The sequence below is a fragment of the Nomascus leucogenys genome, chromosome 3, assembly GCF_006542625.1.
Source record: "Nomascus leucogenys isolate Asia chromosome 3, Asia_NLE_v1, whole genome shotgun sequence".
In the NCBI taxonomy this organism is placed as follows: domain Eukaryota; kingdom Metazoa; phylum Chordata; class Mammalia; order Primates; family Hylobatidae; genus Nomascus; species Nomascus leucogenys.
The window spans coordinates 144,622,391-144,637,000 of NC_044383.1; the positions used below are offsets into that span (position 1 = coordinate 144,622,391).

General features: G+C 45.3%; 1 protein-coding gene across 1 annotated transcript in view; it reads left to right on the forward strand.

Annotated features, from left to right (window-relative positions):
- TMEM181 (transmembrane protein 181) overlaps positions 1-14,610 on the forward strand; it is a 99,250-nt gene that overhangs the window by 51,726 nt on the left and 32,914 nt on the right. The window contains 1 exon segment of the mRNA XM_030809912.1: positions 764-874. Within this exon segment, the coding sequence (XP_030665772.1) occupies positions 764-874 (111 nt within the window).

The window sequence follows — 14,610 nt, forward strand, 5'->3', positions numbered from 1 at the left end:
ATTCCGAAAGGCAGGGCCGGGGCAGAGCTTGCGGGGGAGGAGTGGCTGGCTCTGCGTGCATGGCTGGTGGATGTACCTCTGTACCCCTGCATGAGGGTTTGTCCTCCCTGCCACTCCGGAAGGGGATAACAAAGCAGAAGAGACCTGGCTTTTAATTCTAAAGGACAAAAGGAAGGGCTCTTGACAACAGTGGAGCACACATATCCTCACACTGCACTTGATGTTGTGCACACAGCCTTTGCTTTGACTCGGAGTGGAGGGTGGAGGGAGCAGGATGGAGAGGAAAGAGGGCTCCATGTAGAGAGTGACAGTTTAAAAGGAGAGAAAGAAAAATGTGTAATTCACTCTGTTTATTATTATAACAATCGCAGAATTGGGCCAGGGAGGACAAATTAGGCTGCGGCATCTGCGTTGACGTGTCTTAGCTTACGTTTCTCCTGTGCTCTAGTGTTATATATTTTTGGAAATGTCAGGCTTGCATTGCACTGTTAACTTTCTTACACAGTGACTTATTTTCAGTCATCCAAAGTAGAAAGATTCTAATTGGTGTAAATCATATATTATGTTTCCAAAAATACCCATTTGGTTCATTCTTTCTAGGAACTGTGTTTGGCTGGCATCTGACGTTCTCTGGGCTTTTGGCGAGTTCCCTGGAGACGATGAGTTCTGCTCATCTGCTGTTGAAACGTGTTACTTCATGGGTTATTTGGCGGGAGTGTGAGTCTTGCTTTCTTTAAAGGCAAATCTTCCTGTGTATTTGCAGAAATGTGCAGAGATTATTGTGGCTCACCTTGGCTACCTGAATTACACTCAGTATACAGTGATAGTGGGATTTGAACACCTGAAGCTCCCCATCAAGGGAATGAACTTCACAGTAAGTATACCAGCTGACTGCACGTTTCCATGGCTCATGTTCTAGTTCCCATTCTTTGCTCAGTGATTGAAATACATTTCAGCATCTAAATAATGTTAATTTGAACAGTGGAGGACATGTTTTTAAAAATAATAGGAAAACTACAGTTAAGTATATAGAACCAAGAATAGCTTAAATATCATAGAGATTGGGCAAACCTTAGGTGTCTGAGATTTAGAATAGAGAGTGTATAGTGTGTTCAGCTGCAAGGCAGTGAAGGGGTTAGCAGGTATACGCTCCTGCAGACGCAGCACCTCCTTCTCTGGCCCCTGTGAGTGGTCGTCAGTCTCTGCCCGAACTGCCGGTGAGTGGGAGGGCACTGTTGTAATTGTTAGACTGTCCTTTCTTGTGTCCAGCTGAAATCTCCCCTTTCCACTCATTAGGAGTCAGTATAACCAGCATAGTGACGAGGAGTGGGGGTTTAGACTGGACGGTGAGCTGGGTTCTCACCCTGCCTCCATCATTGACTCGTGATTTGTTGAGCCTCAGTTTTCTTATCTGTAAAATAGCTGCTTCATAGAGCTGTGAATATTAAATGAAGATACTAATGGATACCTTCCAAAAAAAAAAAACAGCTTTATCGAAGTAGAAAGTTTGCTTGCCCTTTTAATGAAAGTGTATGTTCAGTGGTTTTTGTTGTTGTTGTGTTTTTTTTTTTTTTTTCGAGATGGAGACTCACTTTGTCACCAGGCTGGAGTGCAATGGCGCGATCTTGGCTCACTGCAACCTCCGCCTCCTGGGTTCAAGCAATTCTCCTGCCTCAGCCTCCCAAGTAGCTGGGATTACAAGTGTGTGCCACCATGCCCAGCTAATTTTTGTATTTTTAGTAGAGATGGAGTTTCACCATGTTGGCCAGGATGGTCTTGATCTCCTGACCTGGTGATCCGCCTACCTTGGCCTCCCAAAGTGCTGGGACTGCAGGCATGAGCCACTGCGCCTGGCCCATTCAGTGGTTTTTAGTACAGTCACAGAGTTGTCCGGTCATTCTGATTCCAGAACATTTTCATTGGCCCTTTAAGAAACCTGTTAGTGATCATTTCCCATTCCCTCCCCCACAGTCCTTGGCAATCACTAATGTTCTCTCTGTCCCCGTGGATTTGCCTGGTCTGGGCATTTCATGTGAATGGAATCACACAACGTGTGGTCTTTGCTGTTGGCTGCTTTCACTTAACGTGATGTCTCAAGGTCCATACAGGTTGTCATGGGATCAGTACTTCGCTCCTTCATTTTGCTAAATGATATTTTGTTGTATTGCTAGACTACGTTTTGTTGATCCCTACATCAGGTGACAGGCGTTTGGGTTGTTTCCATTTTTTGGCTGTTGTGAATAATGCTGTTGTGAACTACACAAAATGAGTTTTCTTCTCTGTCTACCCTATAGCACTTTGAAGGCGGCCATCTCCTCCCCTCTGAGATTGTTCTTTTTTTTCACATTGTGCTGGGGATGTGACCTCTGCACCCCTCTGGCTCCAGGTTTCCTTCCTGAAGCTGCCCCAGTCACCCAGCTGCAGGGGCAGGTGTTTCCGATGTGGAAGGAGCAGGTGGCCCTGGGCTGTGCTGCTGGGGACAGCTTGAGCCGGCTCTCTCGGCAGCCACGTCTCTAGTGGTCTCTTCCTTTCAGCCCTTTGCCTCAGCCAGCCTTTCCAGATCTTTTGGATTTGAATCTGGGGTCTGGTCTTTGCTGTCTGAATGATCTCCTGGATCTTTGTCTTCAGATAATCTGATTAGTGTTCTGCTTGTGTCCTCCGTTTGTGGTGCCGTGGGGGATTCCAGATGGGGTCTCAGGCAGGTGCACTGAGCTTAGGCATACTTCGATGTAGTCCTTTGCTAATCATCTGTGCTTTAGACTTTGCTATTTCGGAATCATTCTGATTCAACAGTGCAGACAAGCAGGGGACTTTTCCCTTCCATCATCTTCTTTATTAGAACATCATCTCCTACAAGCCTTTTATGGTTCTCAGCACCTTTCTCCAGAGGCTGTAGTTCATCTGGACCCTATTCCATGTGTGTGGGCCACTGTTTTCTTTGTCTTTATGGTTTTTGTCCTTCCATCTTTTGTATCTATTTATGCTTCCTCTTAAAGTTGTTCCTGAAGAATTTGGTACATATGTTAGGTGAACTAGGTACATGCCATTCTGCCATCGCGATGGAAGGCAACTGATACAGTGTTGCTGTGGGACTCAAAAAGGAATGGGTTCAAAAGACGTTACCATGGGAACCACTCACCTTGAATTACACCACAGCCAGAGCCTCATTTCTGGTGGCACTCTTCAGCATCTGGAAAGACAGTCCTTAAGACCCATGGGATTTGTAAGGGATGTCACCAAAGATTTTTCTGCGTTTTTGTACATTTCGTTTCCCCAGCAGCCAGCATAGGTCCCAGCAGCTGCTAGGCTTGCAATAGATATGTATTGGTTGAATGAAAGAACCAGCAGTACAGCACCTTAGAAATTCAGAAATTCACGTGGTAACAGACTTCTGAAATTATGTTCATCCTTGCTGTAAACCACAGATTAGAGAGTTCAAGAATGAATGCCTTTTTTTAACCAATCAATTTTCATAGATTGGGCCAGGGGCAGTAGCTTATGCCTGTAATCCCAGCACTTTGGAAACTCGATGTAGGAGGATTGCTTGAGCCCAGGAGTTTGAGACCAGCCTGGACAACATAATGAGACCCCCATCTTTTTTTTTTTTTGAGACGGAGTCTCACTGTGTCACCCAGGCTGGAGTGCAGTGGCACAATCTCTGCTCACGGTAACCTCTGTCTCCTGGGTTCAGGCAATTCTCCTGCCTTAGCCTCCCTAGTAGCTGGGATTACAGCTACTAATAGCTGTAATAGTTCACCACGCCCTGCTAATTTTTGTATATTTAGTAGAGATGGGGTTATACCACGTTGGCCAGGCTGGTTTCAAACTCCTGACCTCAGGTAATTGTCCTAGCTGAGACCCCATCTCTAAACGAAAGTTTAAAAATTAGCCATGCATGGTGGTGCACACCTGTAGTCCCAGCTACTAGGGAGGCTTAGGCAGGAGGATCACTTGAGCCCAGGAGTTTGAGGCTGCAATGAACTGTAATCACACCACTGCACACTCCAGCCTGGGTGACAGAGTGAGACCTGTCTAAAAAAAAAAAATGCAAATATTAAAAACAACAAATAAGGTAACGTCCAGGGTTGGCGAAATGCAAGGACACAAGTTTTCTCATACACATGAATGGGGGTGTAAACTGATTTAACTTTTGGGGTAATTTAGCAGTGTATAAAAGCCTCTACTTCCATGTTCTTTTTGACTTAGTAATTCTAATTCTAGAAATTTATACTCAGGAAGTAGAAACATACACAGTGATGTATGTTCAAACCTATTCCTCAGAGTAAGAAGTTGGGAACAATCTGTATTTCAGCAGTAGATTTCTGGTTAAATAAATTAGTCCTGTAGCTACTAAAATAATAATAGGATAGCTAGCACAAACTATATATTGATTTAAGAAAAGAAAAGCACATGAACTAGAAGTGTTTCTATTAGAGAAAACTAGATGTCTAGAAGGCTGTCTCTGGGTGGTGGGATTAATGTTTAACTTCTTCTGTTTTCCTTTATTTCCCGTAATGAATGTTTATTATTTTTATTACCTGAAAAAATTATTTGAAAACAAAACAAAAACTCCTGAGGCAACTAATATTTGAAGGGGGAAGTCCTGGGCATATGCCAGTATCCATCCCAGAACCTCAGGTGCTGGCAAGCCCTGCATGCTGTTTCTTCTGGTCTGACTCAGTATCCTCGGAGAATCACATAACCAACATTGTGCTGGCAGCTTGTAGAGAGATGCACTAAGAAATTAGAGAACTGTATGCAAAGTGTTTCTATGTCTTTTATAAAATTGCTGTTGAAGACATTGTGTTATGAACTTTAAACCTCCAAATATAATTCTTGGTTTTCCCACATTATTATTTTTTAGAGCAATTTTAGGTTCACAGCAAAATTGAGAGGAAGGTACAGAGAGTTCCTAAATGCTCTCTCCGCCCACACATGCACAGCCTCCCCCATTGTCAACATCTCACACCAAAGTGGTACATTTGTTACAGTTAATGAACCCACATTGACACACCACCCAGAGCCCACGGTTTACATTAGGACTCCCTCTTGGTGTTGTACATTCTGTAGGATCCACTATTTATAGTACCATAGAGGTTCATTTCAGTGCCCTGAAAATCCTTTGTGCTCCACCTGTTCATCCCTCCCTCCTCCTCAGACCCCTGGCAACCACCTGTCTTTTTACTGTTTCCATGGTTTTGCCTTTTTTTTTTTTTTTTTTTTTTTTGGAGACAAGAGTCTGTTGCCCAGGCTGGAGTGCAGTGGTAAGATCTCGGCTCACTACAACCTCCACCGCCCAGGTTCAAGTGATTCTCGTGCCTTAGCCTCCCGGGTAGCGGGGATTACAGGTGCGCACCACTACGCCTGGCTAATTTTTGTATTTTTAGTAGAGACGGGGTTTCACCATGTTGGCCAGGCTGGTCTTGAACTCCTGACCTCAGGTGATCCGCCTGCCTTGGCCTCCGAAAGTGCTGGGATTACATGCGTGAGCCACTGTGCCAGGCCATGGTTTTGCTTTTTCAAGAATGTCATCCAGTTGGAATCATACAGTACGAAATTTTTTTCAGATTGACTTATTTCACTAAGTTATATGCATTTTAAGTTTTTTCTATGGCTTGATTGCTCATTTCTTTTTATCATGGAATAATATTTCATTGTCTGGATGTACTACAGCCTGTTTGTCCATTGGCTGAAGGACAACATCTTGGTTGTTTTTATGTTTTGACAATTATGAACATAGCTACTATAAACATCTGTGTACAGGTTTTTGTGTGGACATAAGTTCTCAACTTCTTTTTTGTTGTTGTTTTTTTGAAATGGAGTTTCATTCTTGTTGCCCAGGCTGGAGTGCAATGGCACGATCTCAGCTCACTGCAACCTCTGCCTCCTGGGTTCAAGAGATTCTTCTGCCTCAGCCTCCTGAGTAGCTGGGATTACAGGTGCCCATCACCATGTCCGGATACTTTTTATATTTTTAGTAGAGACGAGGTTTCACCATGTTGGCCAGGCTGGTCTCAAACTCCTGACCTCAGGTGATCCAGCCTCTCTAAGTGCTGGGATTACAGGCATGAGCCACCATGCCTGGCCCCTACGTTTTCAACTTCTTTGGGTAAATATCAAAAAGCAAAAACAGAATTTCTTTCGCTATTTGTTACAATGCCTTTTATTAGAGAGTGAAAGCCATGGGATGCATTGCATTTCTCTCTTGGTACTGGCTGTCGGATATTTCAGAAATCAGTTTTTTGCTGAATTGTACTAATTACTAACATCCTGGTATGGATTTCTGGTATAATTATCTGCATTCTTCACTATTTTGCCTTTTAAAACACTTTAAAAATTATTTCTATCTAATCTGGCTTTTTATTATAAGCTGCCTTCATTTCTTTTTGGAAGTAAACAAGCTATAATGAATAGATAGACACTAATGGTATTTTAGTGGTGTTACTACACACCCACCAGAATGGCAGAAATAAGATAGAATATGCCGAAGCTGGCAAGGATGTGGGGCAGGCAGAGCCCTTGCCGCCTGCTGGGGAGCATGTAAATTGATACAGCAATAATGCATACGTATATTGACCAAAAGACATGCATTTAGATATTCACAGCAGCACAATTCTTAATAGCCAAACTGTAAACTGTATACTAGCAGCAAAATGAGTACATAAATTCTGCTATATTCATATAATGGAATACTATACAGCAAGGAGAATGAACTTTCATAGCTTCATGTAATGTCATGGAGGACTTTCTGAAGCATAATGTTGAATGAAATAAGCCAAATACGAAACAGTACAGAGTGTACGATTCCATTTATATAAATTACAAAAACAGGCAAAACGAACCTGTGCTGTTGAATCAGGGTTAGTGTTCCTCTGGGGTGGGTTAGTGGCTGGAAGGGAGCATCAAGCGGGGGACTTCTGGGGTGCTGGCAATGTTCTGTGTCTTGGGCAGAGTACCGTTTACGCAGGTGTGTTCAATTTGTGACGTTCATTGAACTGTAATTTAGGATACCTGTCCAATTCTTTTTTTTTTTTTTTTTTTTTTTTGAGATGGGGTCTTGCTCTGTCATCCCGGCTGGAGTGCAGTGGCGCAATCTCGGCTCACTGCAAGCTCCGCCTCCTGGGTTCATGCCATCCTCCTGCCTCAGCCTCCCGAGTAGCTGGGACTACAGATGCCTGCCACCACGCCTGGCTAATTTTTTGTATTTTTGTAGAGACGGGGTTTCACTGCATTAGCCAGGATGGTCTTGATCTCCTGACCTCGTGATCCACCTGCCTAGTCTCCCAAAGTGCTGGGATTACCAGTGTGAGCCGCTGTGCCCGGCACAATACCTGTCCAATTCTCTATACCCGTTACCTTCAGTAGGAACTTAATGGTATACAGTGCGCCTGACAAATTGGAGCTGCCGCCTGTGCGGCCGCACGTTTCTTAAGACAGCTCTTCTTCAGCAGTACCGTGTGTGGCTGGCTGTACTGACACAATTAACCTTTTGAGGGTTTCTGTTGCTTTTCTTTGGCATTTCCTTGGGAAATCTTAGTTCTGAGTTCTGCGTTCCTGGAGTCTGGGCTTCATTTCACCGAGCCTGGTGGTGCCCTTGGCTCTGATAAAAGAGCACCAGAATCACACAGACACCTTCCCCTGGTGCCACTGTTTGTTTCACTAACCAGCTCTTCTTCCTTGTTGATGACAATCAAATTCAGGATAAAAATGACCCTGATTGCTTCCTGTATTAGTCTGTTTTCGTGCTGCTGACAAAGACATACCCACGACTGGGAAGAAAAAGGGGTTTCATTGGACGTAGAGTTCCACGTGGCTGGGGAGGTCTCAGAATCATGACGGGAGGCGAAAGGCTCTTCTTACATGGCAGCAGCAAGAGAAAATGAGGAAGAAGCAAAAGTGGAAACCCTGATAAACCCATCAGATCTCATGAGACTTATTCACTATCAAGAGAATAGCACGGGAAAGCCTGGTCCCCATGATTCGATGACCTCCCCCGGGTCCCTCCCACAACACATGGGAATTCTGGGAGATATAATTCAAATTGAGATTTGGGTGGGGTACAGCTAAACCGTATCACTTCCCTAATGTACTGAGAGAAAATTGTCACCCTGCACCCAGCATGTTCAGATGAGGCTCTGTTTTCAGTGGAAGGTGTCTGTGCTGAGCAGATGTCTAGATGGTCGATGGCCCCTTCCTGCCTGAGCCTGTCATGTGGGCTGTGTCTTCCATCTGGCACTGTTGTTGATGCCGTCTCCCTTTAAGAAGCTGATTTCTCTCTCCTTTTGTTCTCAACCCCATTTTCCATGAACATTTGGTTCATTTGTTTCTACTTAAATGTTTATCTTTTTGAAGTAGATAGAATGGTGTCTTAGTCTATGCTGCTGTAACTGTACACCACACACCCGGTAATTTATAAATAATAGAGATTTATTTCTTACAGTTTTGGAGGGTGGGGAAGTCCAGGATCCAGGCATTGGCAGGTTTGGTGTCTTGTGAGGGCTGTTTTCTGCTTCCAAGATGGTACCTTGTTGCTGCATCCTCTGGAAAGGACACATTCTGTGCCCTCAGTGGAAGGGATGGAAGGACAAAGGGGGCCCCAGCTAGCCCCCCCTTTTTTGAGACAGCATTTTGCTCTGTCACTCAATCTAGAGTGCAGTGGCACGATCACATCTCGGTGCAATATCAACCTCCCAGGCTCAAGTGATCCTTCCACCTCAGTCTCCTGAGTAGCTGGAACCAGACAGGTACACACCACCATTCCTAGCTTGGATTTTTTTAATTTTTAATTTTCTAGAGACGGGGTCTCACTGTGTTGCCCAGGCTCGAACTCCTGGGTTCAAGCAATCCTCCCACCTCGGCCTCCCAAAGTGTTGGGATTACAGGTGTGAGCCACTGCACCGTGCCCCTCTAGCCCTTTTATAAGGTGCAAATCCATTCATGGGGGCAGAGTCCTTATGACTTAATCACTTTCCCAAATTCTCCACCTCACAATACCACCATAATGGGGCCGAAATTTAAACATGAATTTTGGAGGGGACAGATTCCAACTGTAGCAAGTGGTGATCCTTCTCTGTATCCCTCTTGTATCAGCTCTTACTCTTTGGAATACGTCGTGTCCACACCCTTTGCCATGTTCAGGCCATGAGACCACTCACTAGGTCTCACTGGCACTTGTGGGATGATGCTTACCTCCTGTGTTTTTTAAAATGGTTACAACGGCCATGCTCTGCATATGCAGTGACCTTTGACACCACAAAAATCACGTGTACTCTCTTTCCTGTTCTTTTCTCCTGAGATTTTGCAGGCACCTTCTCTGGGCACGTCACATGGTGTCATCCTCAGCACCCTGGGTCCTCTTGGTTACTCTGGGCATTTTCTCCTCTGATTGTTTTTCGGGCCGAGTTTTGATTGACACTCTGTGGCCAGCTGTTCACGTCTCATTTCCTCCATTTGCTTCTAAGCCATGGCCTTTGACTGGGGAGTGAGATGAAAACAGCGACTCACGTCCCGAGTCCTTCAGGCTGCTACCTGAGGCTGCCCTCCGGTTTCCCAGGGAAACTGAGAGGAGTGCGCCTGGCCATACTTTCCTGAGTGTCGCCCCGCTTCTGAGACCTGTGCTTACTATACTTTCCTGAGTGCTGCCCAGCTTCTGAGACCTGTGCTTATTACTATACTTTCCTGAGTGCTGCCCAGCTTCTGAGACCTGTGCTTATTACTATACTTTCCTGAGTGCTGCCCAGCTTCTGAGACCTGTGCTTATTACTGTACTTTCCTGAGTGCTGCCCAGCTTCTCGGACCTGTGCTTGCTACATCGTTGTCATTTCCAACCCCCAGGTATTCCTGGACAGTGCATTTCATGTTTATTTTTATTTTTATTTTTTTATTTTCATTTTTATTTATTTATTTATTTTTTGAGATGGAGTCTTGCTCTGTTGCACAGTGGCACAATCTCGGCTAACTGCAAGCTCCGCCTCCCGGGTTCAGGCCATTCTCCTGCCTCAGCCTCCTGAGTAGCTGGGACTACAGACGCCCGCCACCACGCCCAGCTAATTTTTTGTATTTTTAGTAGAGACAGGATTTCACTGTGGTCTCGATCTCTGACCTCGTGATCCGCCTGCCTCGGCCTCCCAAAGTGCTGGGATTATAGGCATGAGCCACCACACCCGGCCATTTCATGTTGTTTTTAAACATGGGGACCCAGGCTGTGAATCTGAAGCTGGGCCCCCAGTCCAGGCGCTTTGCTTGGTGCTGCACAGGTCACTGTGGCACATCCCTCCCCCCGTCTGTTTCTGTGGTTGTCCATTCAGAGGACTCTGAGGATGCAAGGAACCATTTGTTCTTTGCCAAAGAGCCAGTCAGCTCCTGGAGGCCTTTTACTGGTCATATTTTTGTTAAAGTCACTTATTTCGTGCTGCATGGGAATTGACATCACCTGTGCTTGCGCGGAGGACAAGGTTGTGCTTAGCAGATGTGGATGGACGGATGGATGGATGGATGGGTGCATGGGAGATTTTATCAGGGAGGAGTGGCCCCGGGTATGGTGTGGGTACTTGTTCCAAAGGTAACTTCGTGGTGTCACAGGGCAAGCCCCGGCTCTGAAAGGACAAAGGCAGCAGCTTTGTAATGCCAAAGGGACCTTGATGCAAAAGCTTGAGTGCCGGGTGACAGTGCTTCAGATTTCAAAGGGAATGTCTAAGCGGGAGTATTTTCTGGGAACTATAGTGTTTATTTCATTTTACTTATTTTACGTTTTAATTTAAAAAATGTATTTTGGGGTTTAAAAATAAACACAGAGCAAGCAAAACCCCCAAATCCAGTTTCCTAGAGTTGGGTCCACACAGTGGACCTGGCAGTGCCCACAGGACAGGACGGGACAACCTCTGCTTGTGGACGCCTGTGCGGCACTGGCTGGGCTTGCTCCTGTGGACCTTCTGGCCCCAGCTCACGGGATCCAGCGTGCCTGGAGGCCGCTGTGTGTCATGGAGGGGCCAGGGCCCTACTCTCGGGGCTTCCTGCAGCTTGCTTGGGAAAACTCAGCCTTTCAAGCCCTTGGCACAAACGCATGTCAGATTGAGCTGTCAGCTGGGCTGGCCCAGGAGGAGCACACAGGTGATTCTGCTTGGCTGCTGCTGACAGGGACAGCCTCCCAGAGAGTCAGCATATGCGGAAATGGCTTTTCCCGGAAGCAGGAGGATGGGGACACATGATAGGAGGAAGGAAGCCCGGATGGAGTGTGATGAAGGCGCCGCGTGCCTCCTGCAGGCCACATAGCAGGTTTGGTGTGCAGGGTCTCATTTGAAAGCTGGACCAAAGCGTGCTCTCAGCTCACAGTTTAGAACTAAAATGCATGTTTTAGATTAGCTACATTTATTGAATAAAGCGTTGTTTTCTAGTGTTAGTTTTTTGTTTTTGAGACGGAGTTTTGCTCTTGTTGCCCAGGCTGGAATGCAGTGCAGTCTTGGCTCACTGCAACCGCTGCCTCCTGGGTTCAAGTGATTCTCCTGCCTCAGGAGTAGCTGGGATTACAGACATGCGCCACCACGTCTCCGTTTTTAGTAGAGACGGGGTTTCTCCATGTTGGTCAGGCTGGTCTCGAACTCCTGACTTCAGGTGATCCACCCGCGTCGGCCTCCCAAAGTGCTGGGATTATAGGCATGAGCCACCATGCCTGGCCTAGTGTATTTTTTTTTTTTTTTGGAGATGGAGTCTTGCTCTGTCATCCGGGCTAGAGTGCAGTGATGCAATCTTGGCTCACTGCAACCTCCACCTCCTGGGTTCAAGCACTTCTCCCTGCCTCAGCTTCCCAAGTAGCTGGGATTACAGGAATGCACCACCACGCCCGGCTAATTTTTGTATTTTTAGTAGAGATGGGGTTTTGCAATGTTGCCCAGGCTGGTCTCAAATTCCTGACCTCAGGTGATCTGCCCACCTCAGCCTTCCAAAGTGCTGGGATTACAGGTGTGAGCCACCGCACCCGGCCCTAGTGTTAATTTTTAATGAGTGAGTTGATTATTTTCTGTTGCTCTAACAGACTCTTAAGCTAGAATCCCCCTCCTCCAGGGGAGTCTGAGATTATTTTCTTTCTTAAGAGTTACGGTTCCTTGAGAGTAAAAACAACCACCCAACCTTTCAGATCTGTTACTTCAGACATATTTTGTGTTTTTTTCTGATGGTAGCAATTCTTTTTTTCTCTTCTTGACTGTGCCTTGGAGTATGTTTGTTCGACCAAGACGTAGTAAACGTTTTTAATCTGAATATTATGTTTATATCAACACTCCCCCCAAATGCTCAAGTCACTACTTTGATCATTCTATAAATGATATAATACTGTTATAAAATTTAAATGCTGTAGCAATAATCATAATAGTTATGTGATGTTTTGGGTTTATAGTAGTAACTATTGTTTACTGAACCTTTGCTGTTTGCTGGGCGTTGTGCTTAGCTTTTAATACGCATCATCTCATTAAAATGCTATGATAGGCCAGGCGTGGTAGCTCACGCCTGTAATCCCAGCACTTTGGGAGGCCGAGGCAGGCAGATCACCTGAGATCAGGAGTTCGGGACCAGCCTGACCAACATAGTGAAACTTTGTCTCTGCTAAAAATCAGAATTAGCTGGGCATGGTGGCACATGCCTGTAAGCCCAGCTACTCAGGAGGCTGAAGCAGGAGAATTGCTTGAACCCAGGAGAGGGCCGGGTGCAATGGCTAACACCTGTTATCCCAGCACTTTGGGAGGCTGAGGCGGGTGGATCACAAGGTCAGGAGTTCGGGACCAGCCTGGCCAATATGGTGAAGCCCCATCTCAACTAAAAATACAAAAATTAGCTGAGAGTGGTGGCGCGTGCTTGTAGTCCCAGCTGCTTGGGAGGCTGAGGCAGGAGAATTGCTTGAACCTGGGAGATGGAGGTTGCAGTGAGCCGAGATCCTGCCACTGCAGCCCGGCCTGGGCAACAGAGCAAGACTGTCTCAGAAAAAAAAAAAAAAAAACCAAAAACACAAGGCTAAAAGGATACATAATTATGTGAAGTAGGTTACTAGCATCCCCATTTTATGGAGGAAAATCTGAGGTTTCGTGAGATTAAGTCATTTGCCCAAATAGTAATGGGAAGAACTGGAATTTGAACCTGAATCACTGTGATCTCCACTTGCCCATTACCATCTATTGTTGGTGGTTGGTTTTTGTTTGGCAGCTTTATTGAGGTATAGTTGACACACAGTGAAACCTGGGAAACTGTTCCCACAGTCAAGCATCCCCTCACCAGCCATCAGCCCTAAACATCTTCTTCTTGTGCATCTTCCTCCTGTCCTTTCCCATCCCTGGGAAGTCACTGATCTGTTTTCACAACACACTTATTTGCATTTTTTTAAGAATTTTATGTAACTGGAATTATACAATATGTACTACTCCAATATGTTTGAATTGTTTCACGTAGCATAATTATTTTGAGCTTGATCGATGATGAGTGTGTGCATCGTGATATTCTAGTATAAATGTAACAAAAATTGTTTATTCATTCACCTGTTGATGGACATTTGAATTGGTTCCAGTTTGGGGCTGTTACAAAGAAAGCAGCAATGAACATCTGTGTATAAATCTTTGTGTGGACATATGCTTTCATTTCTCTTGGATAAGTGCTAGAAATGGAATGGTTGGGCCATGTGGTTAAGAAACTCACAAACTGTTTTGCAGAGTGGTTGTGTTATTATTTTATGTTACACCAGTAGCGTGTGAGGGTTTCAGTTACTTCATATCCCGTCAACGCTCAGTATGGTCTGTCTTTTGAATTTTGGCTGTTCTAGTAGGTGTATAATGGTATTTAATGGTTTTATATTGCGGTTTTAATTTATGTACTTTTTTTTTTTTTTTTTTTTGAGATGGGACCTTGCTCTGTCGTCTAGGCTGGAGTGCAGTGATATGATCATGGCTCACTGACCCTGGGCTCAAGAGATCCTCCTGCCTCTGCCTCCTGAGTAGCTGCGACTACAGGCACACGCCACCATGCTGGCTAATTTTTTTATTTTTTATTTTTGTAGAGACAGGATCTTGCTCTGTTGACCAGGCTCGTCTCAAACTACTGGCTGCAAACTAGCCTCCTACCTCAGCCTCCCAAAGTGTTGGGATTACAGGCGTGAGCCACTGCACCTGGCCTAATTTACATACTTTGAAAATGTTGGTCGCTGTCTTCTGGCTTGCATTTTTCTGACAAGAAATCTGATGTCCACCTTATCTTTGTCCTTATCTTCGTCTTCTGTAATAATGTTCTTCCCTCTCCCCACCCCTTTTTAAGATTTTTCTCTTATGGTGCTTGTACTTTTCCTCGTTTCTTGTGCTTGGGGTCCATTGAGCTTCTTGGATTTGTGAGTTGATAGTTTTCATCAAATCGGAAACATTTTGGCCATTATCTCTTCAAATACTTTTTTTATCCTTCTGGTCCCCTGACCTCCCAAATTCAGGGACCCCAGATTAGGCCAGTGGTCCCCAACCTTTTTGGCACCGGGGACTGGTTTTGTGGAAGACAACTTTTCCATGGACCAGGGTTGGTTGGGGATGATTTTGGGACAGCTCAAGTGCATTTCATTTATCATTAGATTCTCATAAGGAGCATGCA